At 35.8% G+C, this 19,859-nt stretch overlaps 1 protein-coding gene across 1 annotated transcript; it reads left to right on the top strand.

The window, feature by feature from the left end:
- The first annotated feature begins 6,270 nt into the window (after positions 1–6,270).
- Positions 6,271–10,465, top strand: LOC126714739 (protein SIEVE ELEMENT OCCLUSION B-like). Its single transcript, XM_050415021.1, has 7 exons — positions 6,271–7,084; positions 7,369–7,476; positions 7,608–8,056; positions 8,322–8,431; positions 8,614–8,756; positions 8,941–9,423; positions 9,575–10,465. Exons 1-7 carry the CDS (start codon positions 6,347–6,349, stop codon positions 10,232–10,234), a joined length of 2,691 nt encoding a protein of 896 aa, XP_050270978.1. The 5' UTR covers positions 6,271–6,346; the 3' UTR covers positions 10,235–10,465.
- Positions 10,466–19,859: the final 9,394 nt, after the last annotated feature.

The following is a 19,859-nucleotide window of genomic DNA, read 5'->3' as shown; positions in this document are numbered from 1 at the left end:
GCCAGATCTGGGTTTCAAAAGCCAGGCTGGAAATTGGACCAAGTCAAGTCAAGTGGTACCAGCTTATACAGTTCCTGAGAGAGATCAAGAATCTGCTCAAACAGCACTCACTCAGTTAACTGGATCAAGAGACAGTGAGGGGGTAGGCAATGCAGAAAAAATAGAAGAGGGGAATGGGCCAAATCCAAAGAGAAGGCATGTTCCAAGGCTACTGTGAATAAACCCCCTTTCCACCACCACCACCACCACCACCACCACCACCCCCCCAAAAAAAAAGCATTTTCTATTATGGCCAACAACCAAAAAAAAAAAAAATCTCTATAAATAAATAAATAAAATATAGTATTGTTTTAAAGAAGTAATCGGTATTTCTTGTCAAAGAAAAAATGTTGTATATTTTGTCCACCAAGGAATAGTTCGTGAAGCCTAATATGTTGACAGTAACGCAAAAGATTGTCGCTTTCCAAAAATGTTTTCATTGTTTTTATGTGTTTGGTGCAGGTGAATCCTAGTTTTCCTGAAAATATTTTAGGTTGGGTGGGAAAACACAATTAAGAGAGGCCTAAAATGTTTTAGGCCTGGCCTTAAAACACATAAAACATTTTCAGAGAGCACAACAGAACACCTCCAACCCCCGAGTAAGTAGCCAACTCCCTCCCCCAAGCTAACCACTCCAAACCACAAGCGAAACCATTGCACGAGTCCACCAATAAAGCTCTTCCAACACAAAAGATTAGACCAGCAATCCACCAGTTTTAGCCAAGATAACCCACAGTGAACATTTTTTTTGTAATTATTTTTGCTGTTTTTTGTTCCCAATCCATTGACCACCCCCATCCCCCCACAGCAACCAACCCACCCTGCCCCACTATCACTGCCAACCCACATGACCTCTCTCTCTCTCAAAATCTCAATTTAATTCCTACTTTTGTAATATTTTTGTGTATTTTTTCATGGCATGCTTATTGGCATAATTTATGTGAGTTAATTATATGTAATTAAGAAGAATTTATGTGATTTTTATCAATCCCTGTGGCGAAATTTGTGATATCAAAGTGGATGCTTTTGTTATGATTGATACTTGGTTGAGATTGTTGAGCACCTAGTATGGATGTTTTTTAGTGGTAGGCAGATTTTAGATTTAGTACTCATTGCTAATGAGTGCCTAGATGGAAAATTGAAGAGTTGTATCCCGGATGTGGCCTACAAGCTGGACATAGAAAGAGCATAATGTGAATTGGGATTCTCTGTTTAATCTTTTGAGCAGAATGGGTTCGGGGGATAGATGGAGGAGGTGGATTAGGCCTTGTGTCACCACTGTTCATTTCTCAACATAGGTTAATGGCTCCACCCTGTTGGGTTTAAGCACACGGGGTTTGAAACAAGGAGATCTTTTGTCACCTCTTTTGTTTCATGTAATCATGGAGGTTTCGCCCAAGATATTGAAGAAAATTGAGGAGAGTGGTTTAATACATGGATTTCATGTGAGGCTTTATCATTTTCCATCTTTGTTTCTTTATTGCAATTTTCCATCTGCATCAAAAGCCTAGTGGCAATTCATATTCCATTATTTTCCATTAATTAAATTACATATCAAACCCCATTCAAAAGCCTACACTTTATAGAGTCAAAAATTAATTCTGACACACAGAAATCAATACCCTAGGGAAATAAGTATAGTAGGCCAAACCACCAAAAAAATAAATAAATAAACAAAGCCCTAGGTCCGTCAGAAGCACCCTAGAGGATGTACTATTTCCATTCCCAAAAGCCACCACAAATCTCAATGCTCCCTAACCTAACCCAACCTATTATGAAAGGATTGGGTGACCCTAAAAGGCCACTAAGGCCACTAACTTCCCTTTTCAACCCCAAATGTAATAGATGATAATAATAATAATTCGATGTACTTAGTCAACAAACATAACCCACAGAAGCTGCTAATCTGACACAAGACAGGAGCTTGAACGGGCTTTAATACCAAATTTGATGTAACCTTTTTAGGAATTTCAACACTAAACTAGATTCTTGATAACATATTGATTGTGTTGATGGCTGTTTGGTATTTAAACAATAAAAAGAACATCAAATAAACAAAGATAAAACATTGGCCAATCACACGTAGGCTTTCCTAAGCACTCACATTTAGGTACGAGATAGCAATTGCGATTGAAAAAAGTTGGAATGTTCATTATATAGGCTACTTCTAAATCCTTTCTTACAAAGGCTAGGAATACTAATAACCAAAAAAAAAAAAAAAAAAAAAAAGTAATTAAACTTCTAAGACAATTCTAGTCTCTTAAGACAATCAATTATGCATCTGTACACAAAATGTAAGTGACTTTCAACTGATGTGGTAAGTAAGTTTATATGTTCCCATATGATATTACAAGGATAATGACATGAAAAAAAAAAAAAATTACAAACCAAAACTTAGATGTTGAATAAAAACAATATGGCACAGTTACAGCCGTAAGCAGAGTAAATGGCAGCAAAGGTTTTAGGATGTCCATGGTCTGTGTGTAGATATATGCGTGCATATCCATTATACACATATTATATCTATTATAATAATAACTAAACAGAGTGGAAGCTTGTAAAAGCCAGTAACTTTGAAGCTTGTAAAACCAATAGCTTCTCAATTCAACATCATTCAGCATTGAATTAAAAAGAAATTTTCCCTAATTCAAAATCATGACATAACTTGTGACATAATTTCTGGAAAAAATAGAGATTGATTTGATACACTTTCAAACTATATGAATTACAAACCAATTTCCCCTAACAATGAACACCGTTGTCATGCTAACTGTATTTTACATGAATTTCTGCCCTAGATGTGCGTCATAAAACACTTCAAAACCAAACCCACTTCAAAACCAAACCCAACAAAGCTAAAACAGCAACAATAATTATGAATACAGATAGACAACAATCTAACAGCGAAAAACTTAGGAAGCCACACTCAAATCAGATTACATGCAAAGGGAAAAAATTAAAATTTGAACTCAGCATTTACAAATTACCTTAATACGTTTGTAATCCTTTAACTCCGAAGACAGATTGGGTTGAGTTTCGGCTGTGGTGAGATTGAATAAGTGTGGGTATGGGTATGGGTATGGGTATGGGTTTCGATTCAACTTCGGAAAGGGTCTACTGAACGGTTTGGTTTGGGTGCGGGTAGAAACAGGAGAATCTGACGGTGGCTACTGACGGTGGCTACTGAACAGACTGGCGGTGGCTACTGATCGGACTGAGGAAGGGAGAGAGACTGTAGACTGCAGAGGAAGGAAGACAAACAGTTTTAGAGACGTTACATTTAAAAACTGGTTCATATTCCGCATATAACTCGTTTTCCCCATTGACGAGTTCCAAACAGTAACGCGGGAATATTTTATTCCCCAAAAGCCAAGCTGGAACACCAGCGTGGCAAGAACCTGGCCACAACTCGGTTTCTTCATAATCGAGTTACTTAAGTAACTCGCCTTTACGGAGATCGAGTATCCAAACAGGGGCACGCCCCTATATAGTTTCGAAACAGGGGCATTATGCCAAATATGTTTCCCAGAAAGGGCAAAAGGCCAGAATCCTCTTGGAATTTTATCTATAAGTTTTCTACCCTTGTCTATCCTAGCTTAATTAGTCTTTTTCTCAGTACTATCAACTGGGGGTACATTTACAATTTTGTATTTAGGAGTGGGGGACTTTGAGGTTCAGGAGGTACATATTATTCCCAACTCAATGTAACCTAAACCGGGCTTATCATAAACATGCTTTTGAGAATTTAGAACTTCATCAAGTTCAGCTCTAGATTCTCTCTCCAACTTTGTCCTTAGCATATCAAGTTCACTCATAGTTGTGACAAATTAGTTGCCCTAATTTCAAATAATCATATCTCCCTTACTTTAATTCCAAATTGAATCAAATTTATGTCCGTTTTGAAGCTATGGATGTCTAATTTCTAAAGAAATATATGTTTCACTCAAAATTTCATTGTGGTTGAGGAGATTTGGGTAAAAGAGTGACCGAATATCATTATTCAACGATGAATTCAGCACAACTTCAAACAGTTTTTGAGTTGCTCCTACTTTGATTCTTAAGACAAGGTTCTATCCAACCATATTTTATTATCGTTGGGGATTGGGAATTCAAATTATTAAATGGTACAAAACGGAGTGTGATTTTCTTCATATGAAATAGCACTATTTCATAATTCAGATTAATTTTACAAATCTAAATGTATATTTAGTGTTGCATTATTTAAAATTTTAAATGATGTGGCACTTAGAATTCAAAAAATAAAATTCTTAAGCATAAAATAAATTTTCTCTATTTTAATTGAAATTGATGTGATCTTGTTCTTAGCCTGAGACCCTTTGAGCATGAAAGTTTAACGAGGGTGTTATTTTTGATAATAAAGATTAAAGAGGACGTTATTCAAAGCAGTTTCGAACTCCATATTTGGGTATGACCAAAAAGCATATTAGTTTGGTATGACAGTCTCTTTTTTGGATGTTCAAAATGCTAGCTGGGGTCTAGTTGATAATTAAAAAGGTGAATTTGGTTGTTAATATAATCTTACTTTAACGTTTAAGTAAATCTCTAATTTAATCACGCAAAAGACAAAAGCAAAGAATCAAATCTTACTTTTGTCCTTTTCACGTTGTGTTTAATGGACAAAAATTCTCAACTATCATTACAAGTAAAAAAAACAAAAAAAGAAAAAGGAAAGAGAATCAAGCAAGGAAGCGGACCACAGGTGACAGAAACCCTTTACATGTTTCTCATTGCCATTGGTCACAATTAACGGCCAAGATCATTTTTAAAATAGTTATACTTTATACTGTATATTCTATCTTGCTTTAGATACCGCATGATGCATGCCATGCTTTTAAATTACAGAGCCAAGGAAAATGGGTCAAAACCGACCCACTTTTAACAAATCCTAAGGTCCGAACCTGTGTCTTATCTTGATCCAGGAATGTCCAACAATTTTATTATTAATTATTGGTTGGCATTGATTAAAACATTCCATTCCATAAACAAAATATATGTTGAATTTGTGTTATATCAATTCATGAGTATTTGATTATATGATTTGACATTAATTCGACATATTTATTAAACATGGTTAGATTTTCTTAATCTTAACTCGACCTATGTATTAAATTGGTCAATCATGTCAAGCCGTTTATTAGATTTTATCGAAGTCAAAAAAAAAAGAGAAATAGTATTAATTCAATTGATTTGAACTATGAAAAAAGAAAGATTTTTTAATATAAGATTCAAAATTAATAGAGTATATGCATTACAAATAATCATTCAAAACTAAAACATATTTAAATATACAAATAATTAATCATAATATGTCAAACAAAATAAACTTTAATGGCTAATGTCATATCCTAGCAATCAATTTAAAGAAAATAGATAAAGGTAAAAGTAAAGGACGACATCGATGATGTGATGGTGCAGAGAGTTAAAAAAAAAAAATGAGAGTAAAGGACAATAGCGACTAGGATTTTGAGTGATAGAGAGAAGTGAAGGATGGGGGTAGTGGTAGCTTCACACTGCAGTGATAAAAGGGTGATGATAACTAAGAAAATAAGGTGATGTGAGGTGAGGTGAGGTGAGATGAGATTGAGATCTGAGACTGAGAGGCAGCCATGAGGTTTGGGAGAATGCAATACAAAAGAAAATGAATTTATATACTTAGAGTTTTGAAGATTATATTGGTAAAATGAAATTTAGTTAAATGAGAAAAATGAATTCTGTGAGTTAGATAAGAGCACAACACGTTTATTAAATGGACCAGTCATATCAACCCTAATACAACATGAACCCATTAAGGCTCAGTTCATAATTTGCTAATTTTGTGTCGTATTAAGTTTGCGGGTGGTTTCGAATTTTGTCACTCTTAATATATATTTTTTTCTTCCATTTCCAAAAACATGTTTTTTTTGGAAACAATATATGTGTATGTATATACATACCGAGTAATAATAAAGTGTAAAATAGTGTTAGACCCATGGTAAAATGGTCTTGAACCCAAAATGGTCTGGATCCAGATTTGGTTCCTACTTTTTTAATGTTGCTAATTCAGGGTCAAGATAAATGAAGGTGCGACAACTTGGGACCACAGAAGCTAAAACTTCCACATAACGTTTAGTTTTAACCGCAATGGAAGCAAGGAAGTTGATGCAGCTAGCTGCGCTTTATTCTTTTTCTCAAGGTTATATATAGGCCAGCCAAAACTGATGTCAAACACACAAGCAATCTTCTCTCCCTTTACCGTTATCCAAGAGTTTCCAACCTTCTTTTGCTTTGTTGTTTTTTTTTCTGAAACATGGATACCAAGGCAGTAACTGGTCCTCAGCAGAAACCAAATGCCACCACTCCTGCCCAGCAACCAAGCCAAACTAGCAATATGCTATTACAAGCTAATCCATTGTTGCAACCTGGCCAACAATTTGGTCCTTTGCAGCCAACCTCCAACTTGGGTTCTCAGCAGCAAACCAGCTACCCAGCTGGTACATACCAGCAACCCAACCCACAAGCTAATTATGGTTATGGTGCAGTGCAGCAACCAAACCCACAAACCAATTATGGTTCATTGCAGCAACAAAACCCACAATCCAATTATGGTGCAGTACAGCAACCAAACCCACAAACCAAACAAGTTTCATTTCAGCCATCCAACCAACAAACCAGCCTTGTTCCTTATCAGCAGCCAAACCCACAAACCAACCTCGGTGCTTGGCAGCAACCCAACCCACAAACCAATCTTGGGGCTTGGCAACAACCCACCCCACAAACCAACCTTGGAGCCACATGGCACCAACCCAACCCACTGGGTTCTTCTCAGCCATCCAGCCTGCTCAGTAAGCTGGCACCTAGTGCTATGAACCAACTGATCAGAGGTGACCGAAGCATGCTTACATTGTCTGATGACAATGTTCTGGTCAGTCATATTCTGGGATCCCATAGTCCAGATGGCCGAGACGTTGATGTCAAACCCCTTCTTCGTCTTGTTGAAGACATTCTTAGACGCGCCACTCTCACTCCAGACGCCCTCTTAACAACGGTATAAACTGAAGTGTCATCAATAAAAAAAAAAAAAAATTCAAATATTCATTTATTATATTATTTAACTTATACCAATCATATTTTTATAAACTCATTACATTCATTTGTAAGTTTATATGTATGCGGGTTCACACCATCAAGCATGATGCAGCAAATATATATATATATATATATATACAAGTAATTTTTGGTTGGAAATGTATATATGTAATTTATTTGAATTGAAAGCATCCAGTTGTTCTTTGTTTTCATTTTCTAATTATTGCTTGTGTTTTTGTACAGGGTTCCCAAACATACCTTGATCCAGGCTTTGATGACAAGACTCACCATACCAGTTTTCTTGCCATGTTGGAAGCTCTGTCATATACCATTGACCGAATTGCTTGCGAGGTTATAAGAAATCACGATTACAAAATCTTGCCCCATCTATATTTACATCAACTTAATAATAGAAATTAGAATCTTCTGATTATCAAAAAATAAATAAATTAAAAGTTTTTTTTTTTGTTTTTTTTTTTCAGCTTCAATACAAGGCTTTGGGTAGCACAGATGCACACCAAACCACAGTGGCAATATTTAACATGGTATCTCACTATGGATGGGACGCAAAGTTGGTGTTGGCCCTAGCGGCATTTGGATTGAACTATGGAGAATTCTGGCTTCTTGCACAGATTTACTCGACAAACCAACTTGCCAAGGCAATGGCAATCCTGAAACAAGTGCCTGGCATCATTGAGCACGCAGTCCCACTGAAACCCCGGTTCGATGCACTTAATGAGCTAATCAGGACCATATTAGAAGTGACTTGGTGTGTCATTGAGTTTAGAGATCTACCATCCATTTATATAACAACGGACGTCCCAGCATTAGCCTCAGCCTTGACCCATATTCCAACTGCCGTGTATTGGACTATCAGGAGCATTGTGGCCTGCGCATCTCAGATTTCTAGTTTCACTACCATTGGTTACGAGTATGCCGTTTTCCTCTCCATCCCAATTTACTATTATTCTCGTGCAAATCTTTAAATTTAGATACAGTATGGCCTATAAAAGGTTTGTTAAGCATTTCTTGAAATTTTTTGTACACACTAATAAAAAGAAAGATCAAAATTGTTTTATAAGTAGTGTAAATACTAAAATGTTTATAAGGCATTTAACATTCTCAGCAAAAAAAGAAAAAAGAAAAAAAAAGTAAGGCATTTAACATTAACAATGCAAAATGGATATTGATTGCAGGTTTGCGTTATCCACCTCAGAAGCATGGGAGCTATCCACCCTGACTCACAAGCTCAAAACCATACTTGAACATCTTAAGAAGAAGATGGACGAATGCATTCGATACATTGGTAAGCCAGTTTTATCCTGCGTTATAGAACATGCAATGCCATATAAAAAAATGAATACATAAAAGTATCTTATACAATTGCATACAATTGGTACAACACTCTTTTGCACATACATGGACTTGATATATTTCCGTTACATAAGATACCGCTCATATACGCTGAACTTCTCCTATTCAATGCAGAGGAGAGGAGGGATGTTGAATCTTATAAAATGCTTGTTGAACTCTTCAAAATGATCCACATTGACAACATGAGAGTTCTCAAGGCTTTGATTTGCCCTAGGGATGATGTGTTGGCACTTGTTGATGGTAACACCAAGAAAAGGGTCGGTTCTTCTAACACATATCATTATCATTGTTGTTGCACAATTATCGACATTACAATTTCTACTATCAACATATAGCATATATATATATATATATACACACTTGGTCTTAATTTTTAAGTTGTGATAATATAATTAGTTATATGATTATCTATATTTGATTGTTTCATTTTGGTAAAACCAGGTTAACCTTGATGTTCTTAGGAGGAAGAATGTGCTATTGCTCATTTCAAGTCTAGATATCACCCAAGATGAGTTGTCGGTTCTTGAACAAAGTTATAATGAGTCTAGGGTCCATGAAATGAGGCTTCAGAGTCCATATGAGGTTGTGTGGATCCCCATTGTGGATCAGTTGACTGATGCCAAGCAAAGGCATTTTGAGGAGCTGCAGAATCCAATGACATGGTACTCAGTGTACCACCCTTCCATAATATCAAAGGCATCAGTCAAGTTCATCAGGGAGGAGTGGAACTTCAGGAACAAGCCCATCCTTGTAGTCCTAGACCCTCAGGGGAGAGTGGTTTCCCCCAATGCAATTCACATGATGTGGATTTGGGGGAGCCATGCTTTCCCTTTCACTACCTTGAAAGAAGAAACTCTTTGGAGAGAAGAGGCTTGGAGGCTTGAGCTATTGGTGGATGGCATTGATGCAACTATATTGAACTGGGTAATTATACACATGCGTTTGTGTTTGTACGCAAACACATTCTTTAAGAAAAAATGAAATAATTAAATTAACTATTTCCTAACAGTTTAAATTTTTTGGATAATAATGATTTATCATAGTAATTCACATTTCCCTCTTTTTCATTGAACAGATTAAAGAAGGAAAATACATTTTCGTGTACGGAGGGGATGATATGGAGTGGATTCGGAAATTTACAAAGGAAGCGAAAGCCATTGCAGCGGCTGCACGCATACCCTTAGAGATGGTGTACGTAGGAAAAGCCGCAAAAAAGGAGCAAGTAAAGCGAGTGATAGCGAACATTGTACAGGAAAAGCTCAGTACCTGCTGGCAAGACCCAGCCACAATATGGTTCTTTTGGACCAGGCTTGAGAGCATGCTGTTCTCAAAGATTCAGCTAGGCAAGGATGAGGAACATGACCTTGTGATGCAACAAATCAAGAGGGTGCTTAGCTTTGACAGAGAGGGTACATGGGCTGTGCTTAGCAGAGGGTCTAGTGTGTTGGTTAATGAGCATGGAAACCTTCTCTGGTCTGCCTTGTTTGAGTATGATCAATGGAAAGAAAATGTGCCACTGCAGGGTTTTGACGTTGCTTTTCAAAACTATGTTGCCACGCTTCGTGGTAATTCTCACCCTTGTTGCCGCTTTGAGTTCTCACACTATGCTGGAAAAATCCCAGAAAGCATGAAGTGTCCTGAGTGTCACCATTACATGGAGAAATACACCACTTTCCTCTGCTGCCACGATGAAGGCATTGTTCCAAGCTTACTTGCACTAACTACTAATACTTAAACCTAGTAGCATTTTCCTTAATTACCATAGCAGCTATATGCTTTTGCTGCTGGTGCTAAATAAGAGAACAATATATATATGATGTGTGTTTTATTTATTTATTTATTTTTTTCTTCTTTCATCTTTTATATGTAAAAGAATTGAGTGTGAGATGTCCTCTCAGTTGCCACTTTCTAGCGGCTTATGTATCCTATTTGAAGGAATAAATAAAAGTTATGTGTGTTGCAATAATCTTCTATGATTATGTACTTATATTGAAGACTATTATACGGTAAACTACACTACGATTATAAAAACCAATTGAGTGTTTTCTTTGCATGACAAATTGATGACACTGCTTCCATATCTTTTCATTCCTTTCAAATCTTTTTTTTTTTTTTTTTTTTTTTTTCTTGATTTGGTATTTTCCCACGGAGGTTGAATCGAATATGACCTGAAGGAGCTACACATTTGGTAAAGAAAAGGCTAATTAAAAAAAAAAAAAAAAATGGTTCCGCAAAAGCATCATCAGCATTTGCCCCCAATAACTTATAACTTAGTGGTAGAGTGTCAGTCTTGTATATTGAAGGTTTATAGTTTAATCCTGCCTGTGGCATATAACATATGATTTTCTTTTTCTTTTTGTTCGGAAAACTTTTTTTTTCCCCATTAATATAAGTGATATTATGCACTTTTTTCTACTTTTAGAAAAAAAAAAATTAAGGACAAAATTAAAATTGTACAAAGTTAAGTAAAGAAGTATTTATTGCTAATTTCTCCCTCTATTAAAAGGGTGCCACATCTCTCTTCTTTGATGTTGGAGTAAAAAAAAGAAAAAGAAGATAATTCTTGAATGTCTAAAAATTCTTTTAATTTATTTTCCATAAATTATATTTTATTTCATAGATTTTCAAAATATCTTCAAATAAAAAAATTGTGGACAAATTTTAAAATTTATTATAAAACTAACTATCTATAAGATCTTCCTCAAAAAAACTATCTATAAGATATATATAATTATTTTCTTATAATTCTTATTTTTGATTGTGAGAATTGCGATTTGTGTGGACTGCCTTAAATTCTCATTTTCAATGGATAAAGAGAACAATCTCCTAGTTGCAAATCTCACAGTGATTTACTCGAAGTATTCACTTAATTAATTTAAAGGAAAATTAAATAAACTTTTGTTGGAGTTGATTTTAGTAAGTCCAAACAAAATAAGAATTGGCCCAATCAACTTTGATTCGAAAGAGAAGGCAGTCAAGCCCAAAACTTGTTTTATTTATCAAATATATAGAAGCTATTAATGCATAGCAAAGAAATGCAGAAGGACATGAACTCACGAGACGGAAAATAGATGAAATAATACTTTTAATATCAATGAGTCATAACTCATAAATATAGTTGAGAGAGAGTCTTGTAAATTTGAAGGTCTTAGTTCGGTTTTTCACGGGGCCATTTAACGTTTGGTTTTTTATTTTTGAAAACGTTTGGTTTTTCTTTTTTAAGAGAACATTTTGTTTTTTTAGTTTTTTTTCATTAATTATAAGTGGTATAATGGACCTTTCCACTTTATGATAAAAAAAATTAAGGACAAAATTAAAATTGATATAACATTAAAAAAAAAAAAAAAAACAAAACCACATTCTGCATATCTCTTTTCTTTGATATTAAGAAGCAAAAAAAGATATTTCTCAAAAGTCTAAAATTTTATTTTCTAAAATTAATTATATGTTATTTAATGTATTTTTCTATTTTCAAATAAAAAAGAGGATAAAAGTATAAAAGTAAAAAAAATTATAAAATTAACTAGATGAAGTGTATATTTATCATTATCTTCTTAGAGGTTTTTTTTTTTTTTTTTTTTTTTTTGAAATCATTATTTTCTTAGAACTCATGAGAGTCAATTTTAAGATAAATATTTAACACTTTATGAATCTAAATATATTTATATTGTCATATTATTTAAATTCATATTTTTATTGGAGATATTATCTATCTGTCTATCTATAATAGGATTCTCTTCTTTGATTTGAACTTTTCTAAAGTTCAAAAATACTTCACACAGTATCTAATGACTCCTCTAACAAATATTTTAAGAATAGGGTCAATAACGTCACAAGATTCCCTATAGAATTCATTTTCTTGAATTGGACTTCTATGTGGTTTATAAATACTTCTACACCCCTAAGTTTAAGTAAGGCAAAACTTGGAAATAACCTGATAAAAATGAGAGGTGCTACGTCCACAACTTTTTTACAACAAATCATAGGTGGTTAGTTGTTACTGGTTCTAATTTGAACCTATCATTGAAATTACTTTTCTACTCTACCAATAACAACCTGTAACAACTTGCCACATAAGATTTGTTGTGAAAATGTTATGGACATAGCATTTCTTAATAAAAATACATCTCCAACTCCACATAAAACACTGCTACAAAATAGGAATTCAAAATATGCTATAATCACTCCTATCAAAACACGGTACTTCTAAATTTTAAGAAGGCAGTTTCTTCCTTTAATCCACGTTTTTTTTAGAGCTGTTTAAATTCAAGTCTTAGTTTTAGACTTCCAAGTTCCAATAATTTTTCTCCTATAATCCCCTTATTCAGTTATCTCGTTTCCAATTTTTTTTCCCAGAACTATCCCACTTACAATTAGTTTGGCATCCACGTTTTAGTAAATAGTGATGATGCAAAAAATCAGTAGTTGAGCTCGTCGTTGTAGCGGATGGAGGAAATTGTGATTGAGGTCGTCTCTGTTGGAGGAAAACCTGTAAACTGGGTGGAAGAGTAACACGCCAGTGTGGCATTAGACAAATCGCCTCTGATACTTAAGTTAGTAAGGGAGAAAGATTTTAGAGAGAAATAGACTGGAGAGTGATTTTTGTAGAGTCTTTATGTGTCCCTTTCACTTCTATTGCTTTTTCTTTTATAGTTGTGTGCCTCATTAATGGGCAATGTATGCTTAACGGCTAGTGTGTTACAAAATCTTTGTCAGAAGTTCACAGCTCATTCTACGACTGTTGCTCAGTTCATTACGCTTTGTCATCAATAAGCGTAATAAATGCGTAACATTGTCTCTTGGTTAATGACGATTTCAACTTAGTGACGATCGTAAATTTTTGACTCATTAGTTGCCCCCTTGTTCGAATTTTCGTCTGTTAGATGAGATGAGAACATATTCGTTTGATGCTTCATATTCTATGTACCGCGCATTTATGACAAGTTAATGTTTGACCAGTTGAGTGCCACGTGTATGGTCAGGATGGTTTCAACATGCAAATTTTTCTTGGTTTTCCCGTGCACGTTTTGGCCTTTTATTTCGCATTTTTCCCTCCTGTTCCTTTTTCTTCATACTCCTTCCTTGTTCAGTTGGCATTCTAGGTTTTTTTCTCTCCTTCAAGTTTTATTTTTCAATTCTACGTTTCCTGGTAAGTTCCTCGTGCTCCTTTCTCTTTTCCTGTTCTTCCATGGTAGATTATTCTTTTGTTAGGGTTGATTGTCCCTCAGTAGCTTTTCTTTTCGCTCACTTAGGTTATTTACTTGAGGTTGTAGAGGGAGAGTGTCTCAAGTGGGTCAGTCCCTTCATGGGGGAGGACTGTCCACACAAGTTTGTCCTTTCTTCTTTATTTCCTCTGGTTTCCCATTCTGCTAGGGTAGCTAGGTCATTAAAGATTGATAGGCCACAAACTGAATGACCCCTTGTGATAGAAATTAATTAATTAATTAGCCAAGTTATTAATTAATCAGTTTAATTATGCAAACGCATGGTAGCACATAGGGGTGTGCAGAAAACCCACCGACCCGCCAAACCCGACCCAACCCAACCCGACCCGCCGGGTTGGGTCGGTTTTTAAGGCTTGGTGGGTTGGGTTGGGTTACAAAAAAAATTTTTATGGCGGGTCGGGTTGGGTTTGGGTCATAAAATTACAAATCCGCCAAACCCAACCCGACCCACCCACCCATATTTAATATATATTTAAAATATATTTTATATTTAATAATTTTTTTTAAATCAATTGTAGGGCACTTATATTTATATATATATATATATATTAATATATATATATATATATATTATATTTAATAATTAAAAAAAAAAACAGCTGTAGAGCAGCATTTCCTCAATTCCTCATACTAATACTAATTTAATATATATAAAAAATATATTATATAATTAATAAATTTTTTTCAAATAGCCAGTTCTTCCTATCTTATATAAAAGTCAATTAGTTCACACAAATCCTAATAAATTACTATTGTTGTTTTGTTATTAGTATTGTTTGTCTTTAAAGAGTTACATTGATACTAATATTTAGGTTTTTTTAATATATTAATATATATTTTTTTTCTACTCAATTTAATAATAATACTAAAAAAATTTGTCAAACCCATGGGTTCAACTCGACCCAACCCGACCCATGTGGGTTGGGTTGGGTTGGGTTGAACTTATATGATGGGTTGGGTCGGGTTGAATTTTTTTTGACCCACCATGGTGGGTTGGGTCAAAAAATCCCCTCAACCCGACCCATGCACACCCCTAGTAGCACAAACAAATCACCAATAAACTAAATATGTAGCGGAAAATAAAAGACACGGTGATTTGTTTACGAATGGGGAAAACCTAAAGGCAAAAACCCCATCGGGTGATTTTCAGGTCACCACTCTCGAAACTCCACTATTATCACAACAAGCGGTTACAAGTAAAGGAATTCATGTACCTTACCAACCTACAGTTGAACTCTTACCCCAATACCCAATTGGACTTGTTCTGTAGTGATAGTTCCCCTTTCTGATGCACGACTCCTAGTACGTGACTAACCAATTGCGCGGATCCCAGTACGTGACTTCAATCACCAACTAAGAAGGTTGTTGGTTGCAAAGTTCTTCAATTCATCCAAACGATGAAGATCAAGAAGATGCTTGGTCACAAAACCCTACGGTGCACATACACAGCAACTTCTTCAAGAAAAGGAGATAAACTAGGGCAAGAACTTCGTCTCCGGTCACAATTTGTTTGAACAGAGTTTGCTCAAAGCTTGTGCAACTTGTGAATTGTTTGACGGCCCTTAAACTGATCCTTTTATATGTCTAGGTTTAGGAGAAAAGAAGGCCCAAAGACATATTCACGAATCCCAAGAAAATCATATTGAAATTCTGAAAATCTTAAACCTCGACAGATAACAGGTGTTGAGCAGGTGTCGAGCGCACTAAATGAAGAACATCTTCCTTAAGCTCAATAGATGCAGCTGTCGACAAGTTGTCGAGCTTTAATGATTTTGCACTCTGAACTTGTTTTCTTGAACAGACTTGAAAGCTTCAATACGTGATCTTGAAACAAAGTTTCTTGAAGTATTTAAAACATCCTAAATCTACCCCAATACAAGTAAAGTGTGTTTTGTCAAAGGATAAGCCAATTACATAAAATCAAGACATATGTTCTTAACATGTGAAACACATATGTCCTAACAAAGATGTCTAGGGAGCTTAGGTCCAGTGAGTTAGAGATGGGGTTATCCTCTTCTGATGATCATGTGATCCATAAGGTTATCTCCCCTTCCACTCCTTACAAAGCTTGGAGCATCCCATGTGCCCTCCTAGAAAAAGATGAGAAGCGAATTAGGGATAGGTTTTAGTTTCCTGATTCGGTCAGGATTAGAATTTTGAGTGATGAGGATAGGGCCTGTCACTCTAATGCTGATGAAGTCTGTTTCTACAAGGCAGACTTTACTAGCGGTCTTCGTCTTCCTGTTCACCATTTTGTTAGGGAACTTTTTGCGTACTTGCATCTTGCTCCAACATAATTAGTGCCCAACTCTTGGTGGATCATCATTTCTTGTATGGTGGTGTGGATGTCCGCCAATGACAGGATGTCATCAAGAAAGACAAATTCCTTCATTTTTATCGTCTGAGAAAATCAAAAGACCTTGGCTATTATGAATTTAAGTTGTGGGATAGGGCTTCTAGGTTAATAATTGATTACCCATCATCTCTCCGCAATTGGAAACCAAACTTCTTTTTTATTTTTGGCAATGGTTGGGAGTTCGTCCTTGAGGACCTAGATGAAACCCCAAATTTTTTTTCTAGTTGGGGAACCCCCATGTTTGATGCGTCTTTCTGTTATTTTTCATTCTTTGTAAGTGATGTTGGGATGTGACATACTTGCTTCTTCTTCTTCTTCTTCTTATTTATTTATTTATTTTTTTTATATTATTTATTTATTTATTTATTTTTTTTTTGCAGTTTCCCAACGTCCTTGTTTGAAGAAGAGGTATCAACGTTATGCTGAAAAGGTAAAGGAATATTTGGAGACCGTCAATGACTTTGACGAGCTCGTTTCTCCCCAATCACTATTCCTTCATTTCCTGGGTCTAGAACCGTCGAGTAAGGTCTGGAGAAATCTTGAAGTTGTAAAAAAGAGTAAGTGTTCCTTCTTCTCTCTTTTTTATTTTTTATTTTATTTTTATGTAGTTTCTCCTACCTTGTAGGAATGATGACCAGATTTAGCAAGCAAAAGTTGGCCGAGGCTCAAGAGAAGAAAGCCAAAGGTGGCCTCATCAGTGGTCTCCTTTCAAGGAAGTGTTCAAAGGTAGGTGACATTTCCAAGGATGATACCGTAGTGACTCCTCCTCTTGCCCATTCACCTGCTAAGTATCCTACCTCTCGCACCTCGTCTCTGAAGGTGATTGCCTTAGAGGAAGAAATCAAGAAGAAGAAGAGGGTGATTGGCAAGTCTTTTCTCCCAACTTTCTGGGATGATGCTGATGCTGCTGCTCTGAAGGCCCACGAGGCATTCTTTGTGGATGAGCTAAGTCCTCTAATGGCGAAGTCGTCCAGTGAGGTGATATCATCTCATATTCAGAAGTTGGTGCAGGTATATGTTGATAATGTAGGTTTTTTTTTTCTCTTTCTTTTTTCTTGACTTTGCTTTTGCTAAGAGAGATTTCTTGTAGGCTTTGGGGGAGTCCCTGTTCATTTCTGGGAAACTTCTGGATTTGGAGAAGAGGGTGGCCACGTCTGAGCCTATGATCAAATCCCTTTCTGCTGAGAATGAGATGCTTAAGAACAAGGTTGCCATTTTTATCGTCGAAGCTGAAAATGACAAAGAACGTGTGGTAGCCTAGGAGAAGAGCCTACAAGTGGAGAAGGACTTTTGCAAGCTAAAAGACAAGCAGATTGGTGATCTGGAGTTGAAGTTGCAAAAGGCTGGGGCCACGGCAGTGCAGGAATTCAAGGACTCTGATAAGTACCCAGACGAGTTGTGTGGGTGCTACGTGGAAAGCTTCGATCTTCTCAAGAAATGGATGGCGAAGCATTACCCTGAATTGGACCTTTCTGGTCTTGTTATTGGTGATGTTAAGAAAGAGCTCCTGTTTGATCGTCCTTATGAGGCTACGGCGGAGAATGTAATGGAAGAAGCCACAACTGTAGCTGAGGTGATTGAAAAGGTCGTGCCTATAACTCCTGTAAATCCCGTTCCGAATGAACAATAATTTACCTTTTTTTTCTTGGGTAAGATGAAAACAATATCTTTTTATGGGCTTGTTGTTTTAAGCATCTTAACTAAACAATCTCTTTGGGCCCGTACGTTTTGGACATAGATTCTCTTCCTGACAATGACAAGTAATTTTATGAACTACTGATGAAAAACTTTTTATAAGTACACCTTTGCTGTGTTTGAATATCTTCATACTTTAGTTGTATTAAACAACTATTCATGCTTGGTTGTGTTTGGACAACCTTTTATGACCATATTAGTTGTGTTAAAACAACTTTTTACGTTTAGCTTGTATTCGAACAGCTTATTATTTTTAGCTGTGTTTAAACAGCTTTTTTATTGAGTCATGTTTGAATGATGATGCTAGTTATATTTGAACAACTTACTACCTTTTGTTGTGTTTGAACAACTTTTTTTTTTTGTTTTTTTTGCTGAGTCATGTTTAAATGACGATATTAGTTGTGTTTGAAAAACTTATTATTTTTAGCTGTGTTTGAACAGCTTTTTTATTGAGTCATGTTTGAATGATGATGTTAGTTGTGTTTGACCAACTTATTATTTTTAGCTGTGTTTGAATAACCCTTTTATATTTTATTTTTTGACTGAGTCATGTTTGAATGACGATATTAGTTGTGTTTAAACAATTTATTATTTTTAGCTGTGTTTGAATAGCTTTTTTATGAGTCATGTTTGAATGATGATGTTAGTTGTGTTTGAACAACTTATTATTTTTAGCTATGTTTGAACAGGTTTTTTATGAGTCATGTTTGAATGAAGATGTTGCACTGTATTTATGACTTAAAGTCATGCTATTTGAGTGTCTTTTAGGTTAACCATTTTTTTTTTTTTTTTGTTTATTCATGCTTGAATGATGGTCATATTAGTTGCGTTTAAACAACTTTTGATTTATTCAACTTTGGTAGTCGTGTATTAGCGGCTTTGATGGCTATGACGCTATTGGCTGTGTATGAACAGCCTTTGATTTGAAATTTTAGTGTTGCACATATTTTTATTGACAAATAATTCGTGGATAGTCATTGATAAATACGCATGGATAATGCTTTCATGTATTATTGATCTATGAATGACGAAAGTAATAATTGTCGTACATACTTGATATGAAGACTAGGAAACTTGAAATGTAAAGTATTCCTTACTGGTAGTATTTCTTCAAGTGACTAGCCCCAGTTTTCCTTGAGATGGGTCCTTTGTTGCTTGTGATACCTTCCTAAGGACGAGGTCTCCTGTATTGAACCTTCTTACCTTAACCTTTCTGTTGTAGTATCTGGCCATTGCTTCCTTGTGTTTGGCCATTCGCTTTAAAGCTTCTTCTCTGACTCGGAGGCTCGTCAATCCCACTTCCACTGGTATGACGGCCTCAGTGCCAAATGTCAGTCTGAATGGTGTTTCTCTGGTTGGAACTCTTGTGGTCGTCCTATATGCGCAAAGGACATTTGGTAGTTCTTCAAGCCATGCCACCTTTGCCCCTTTAAGCAGAGTTTTGATAATTTTGAGCAAGCTTCTGTTTGTCACTTCTATCTGATCGTTGGCCTAAGGGTGTCTTGGAGAAGAGTAGTGGTTCTTGACTCTTAAGTCTTGGAAAAATTTTCGAAACTTGGGATTGTCGAACTGCTTTCCATTGTCTGATATTATGACACATGGGACTCTAAACCTGCATATAATGTTTTTCCATACAAAGCTTGTAACTTTAGCCTCTGTTATCATTGTCACTGGTTTTGCTTCTACCCATTTTGTAAAGTAATCAATTAAGACGATCAGAAATCTAAGTTGCTTCTCCCTTAAAGGTAATGGGCCCATAATGTCAATCCCCCATTGAGCGAAGGGCCATGGTAAGGATATGGGTGTCATCGTCTCTCCCGGTCTCGTCTGGATATTTGCGAAGCGTTGACACTTATCGCATGCTCTGATGAGGTCGTGGGCATCCTTTTGCAAAGTCGGCCAGTAATATATACTGCTCTGAGTGCTTTTCCTGCTAAAGACCTTGCCCCAACATGATTTCCACAAATTCCCTCGTGTATCTCGTGGAGCACATAATTTGCTTCTTCTGAGCTGGCACATCTTAAGTATGGGAGTGAATAACCTCATTTGTACAGTACATCGTCAATAATGATGAAGCGAGCTGC

The sequence above is a fragment of the Quercus robur genome, chromosome 2 (genome assembly GCF_932294415.1).
Source record: "Quercus robur chromosome 2, dhQueRobu3.1, whole genome shotgun sequence".
NCBI classification, from domain to species: domain Eukaryota; kingdom Viridiplantae; phylum Streptophyta; class Magnoliopsida; order Fagales; family Fagaceae; genus Quercus; species Quercus robur.
Note: the sequence above shows the minus strand (reverse complement) of the source record. Positions and strands in the feature narration are given on the sequence as shown.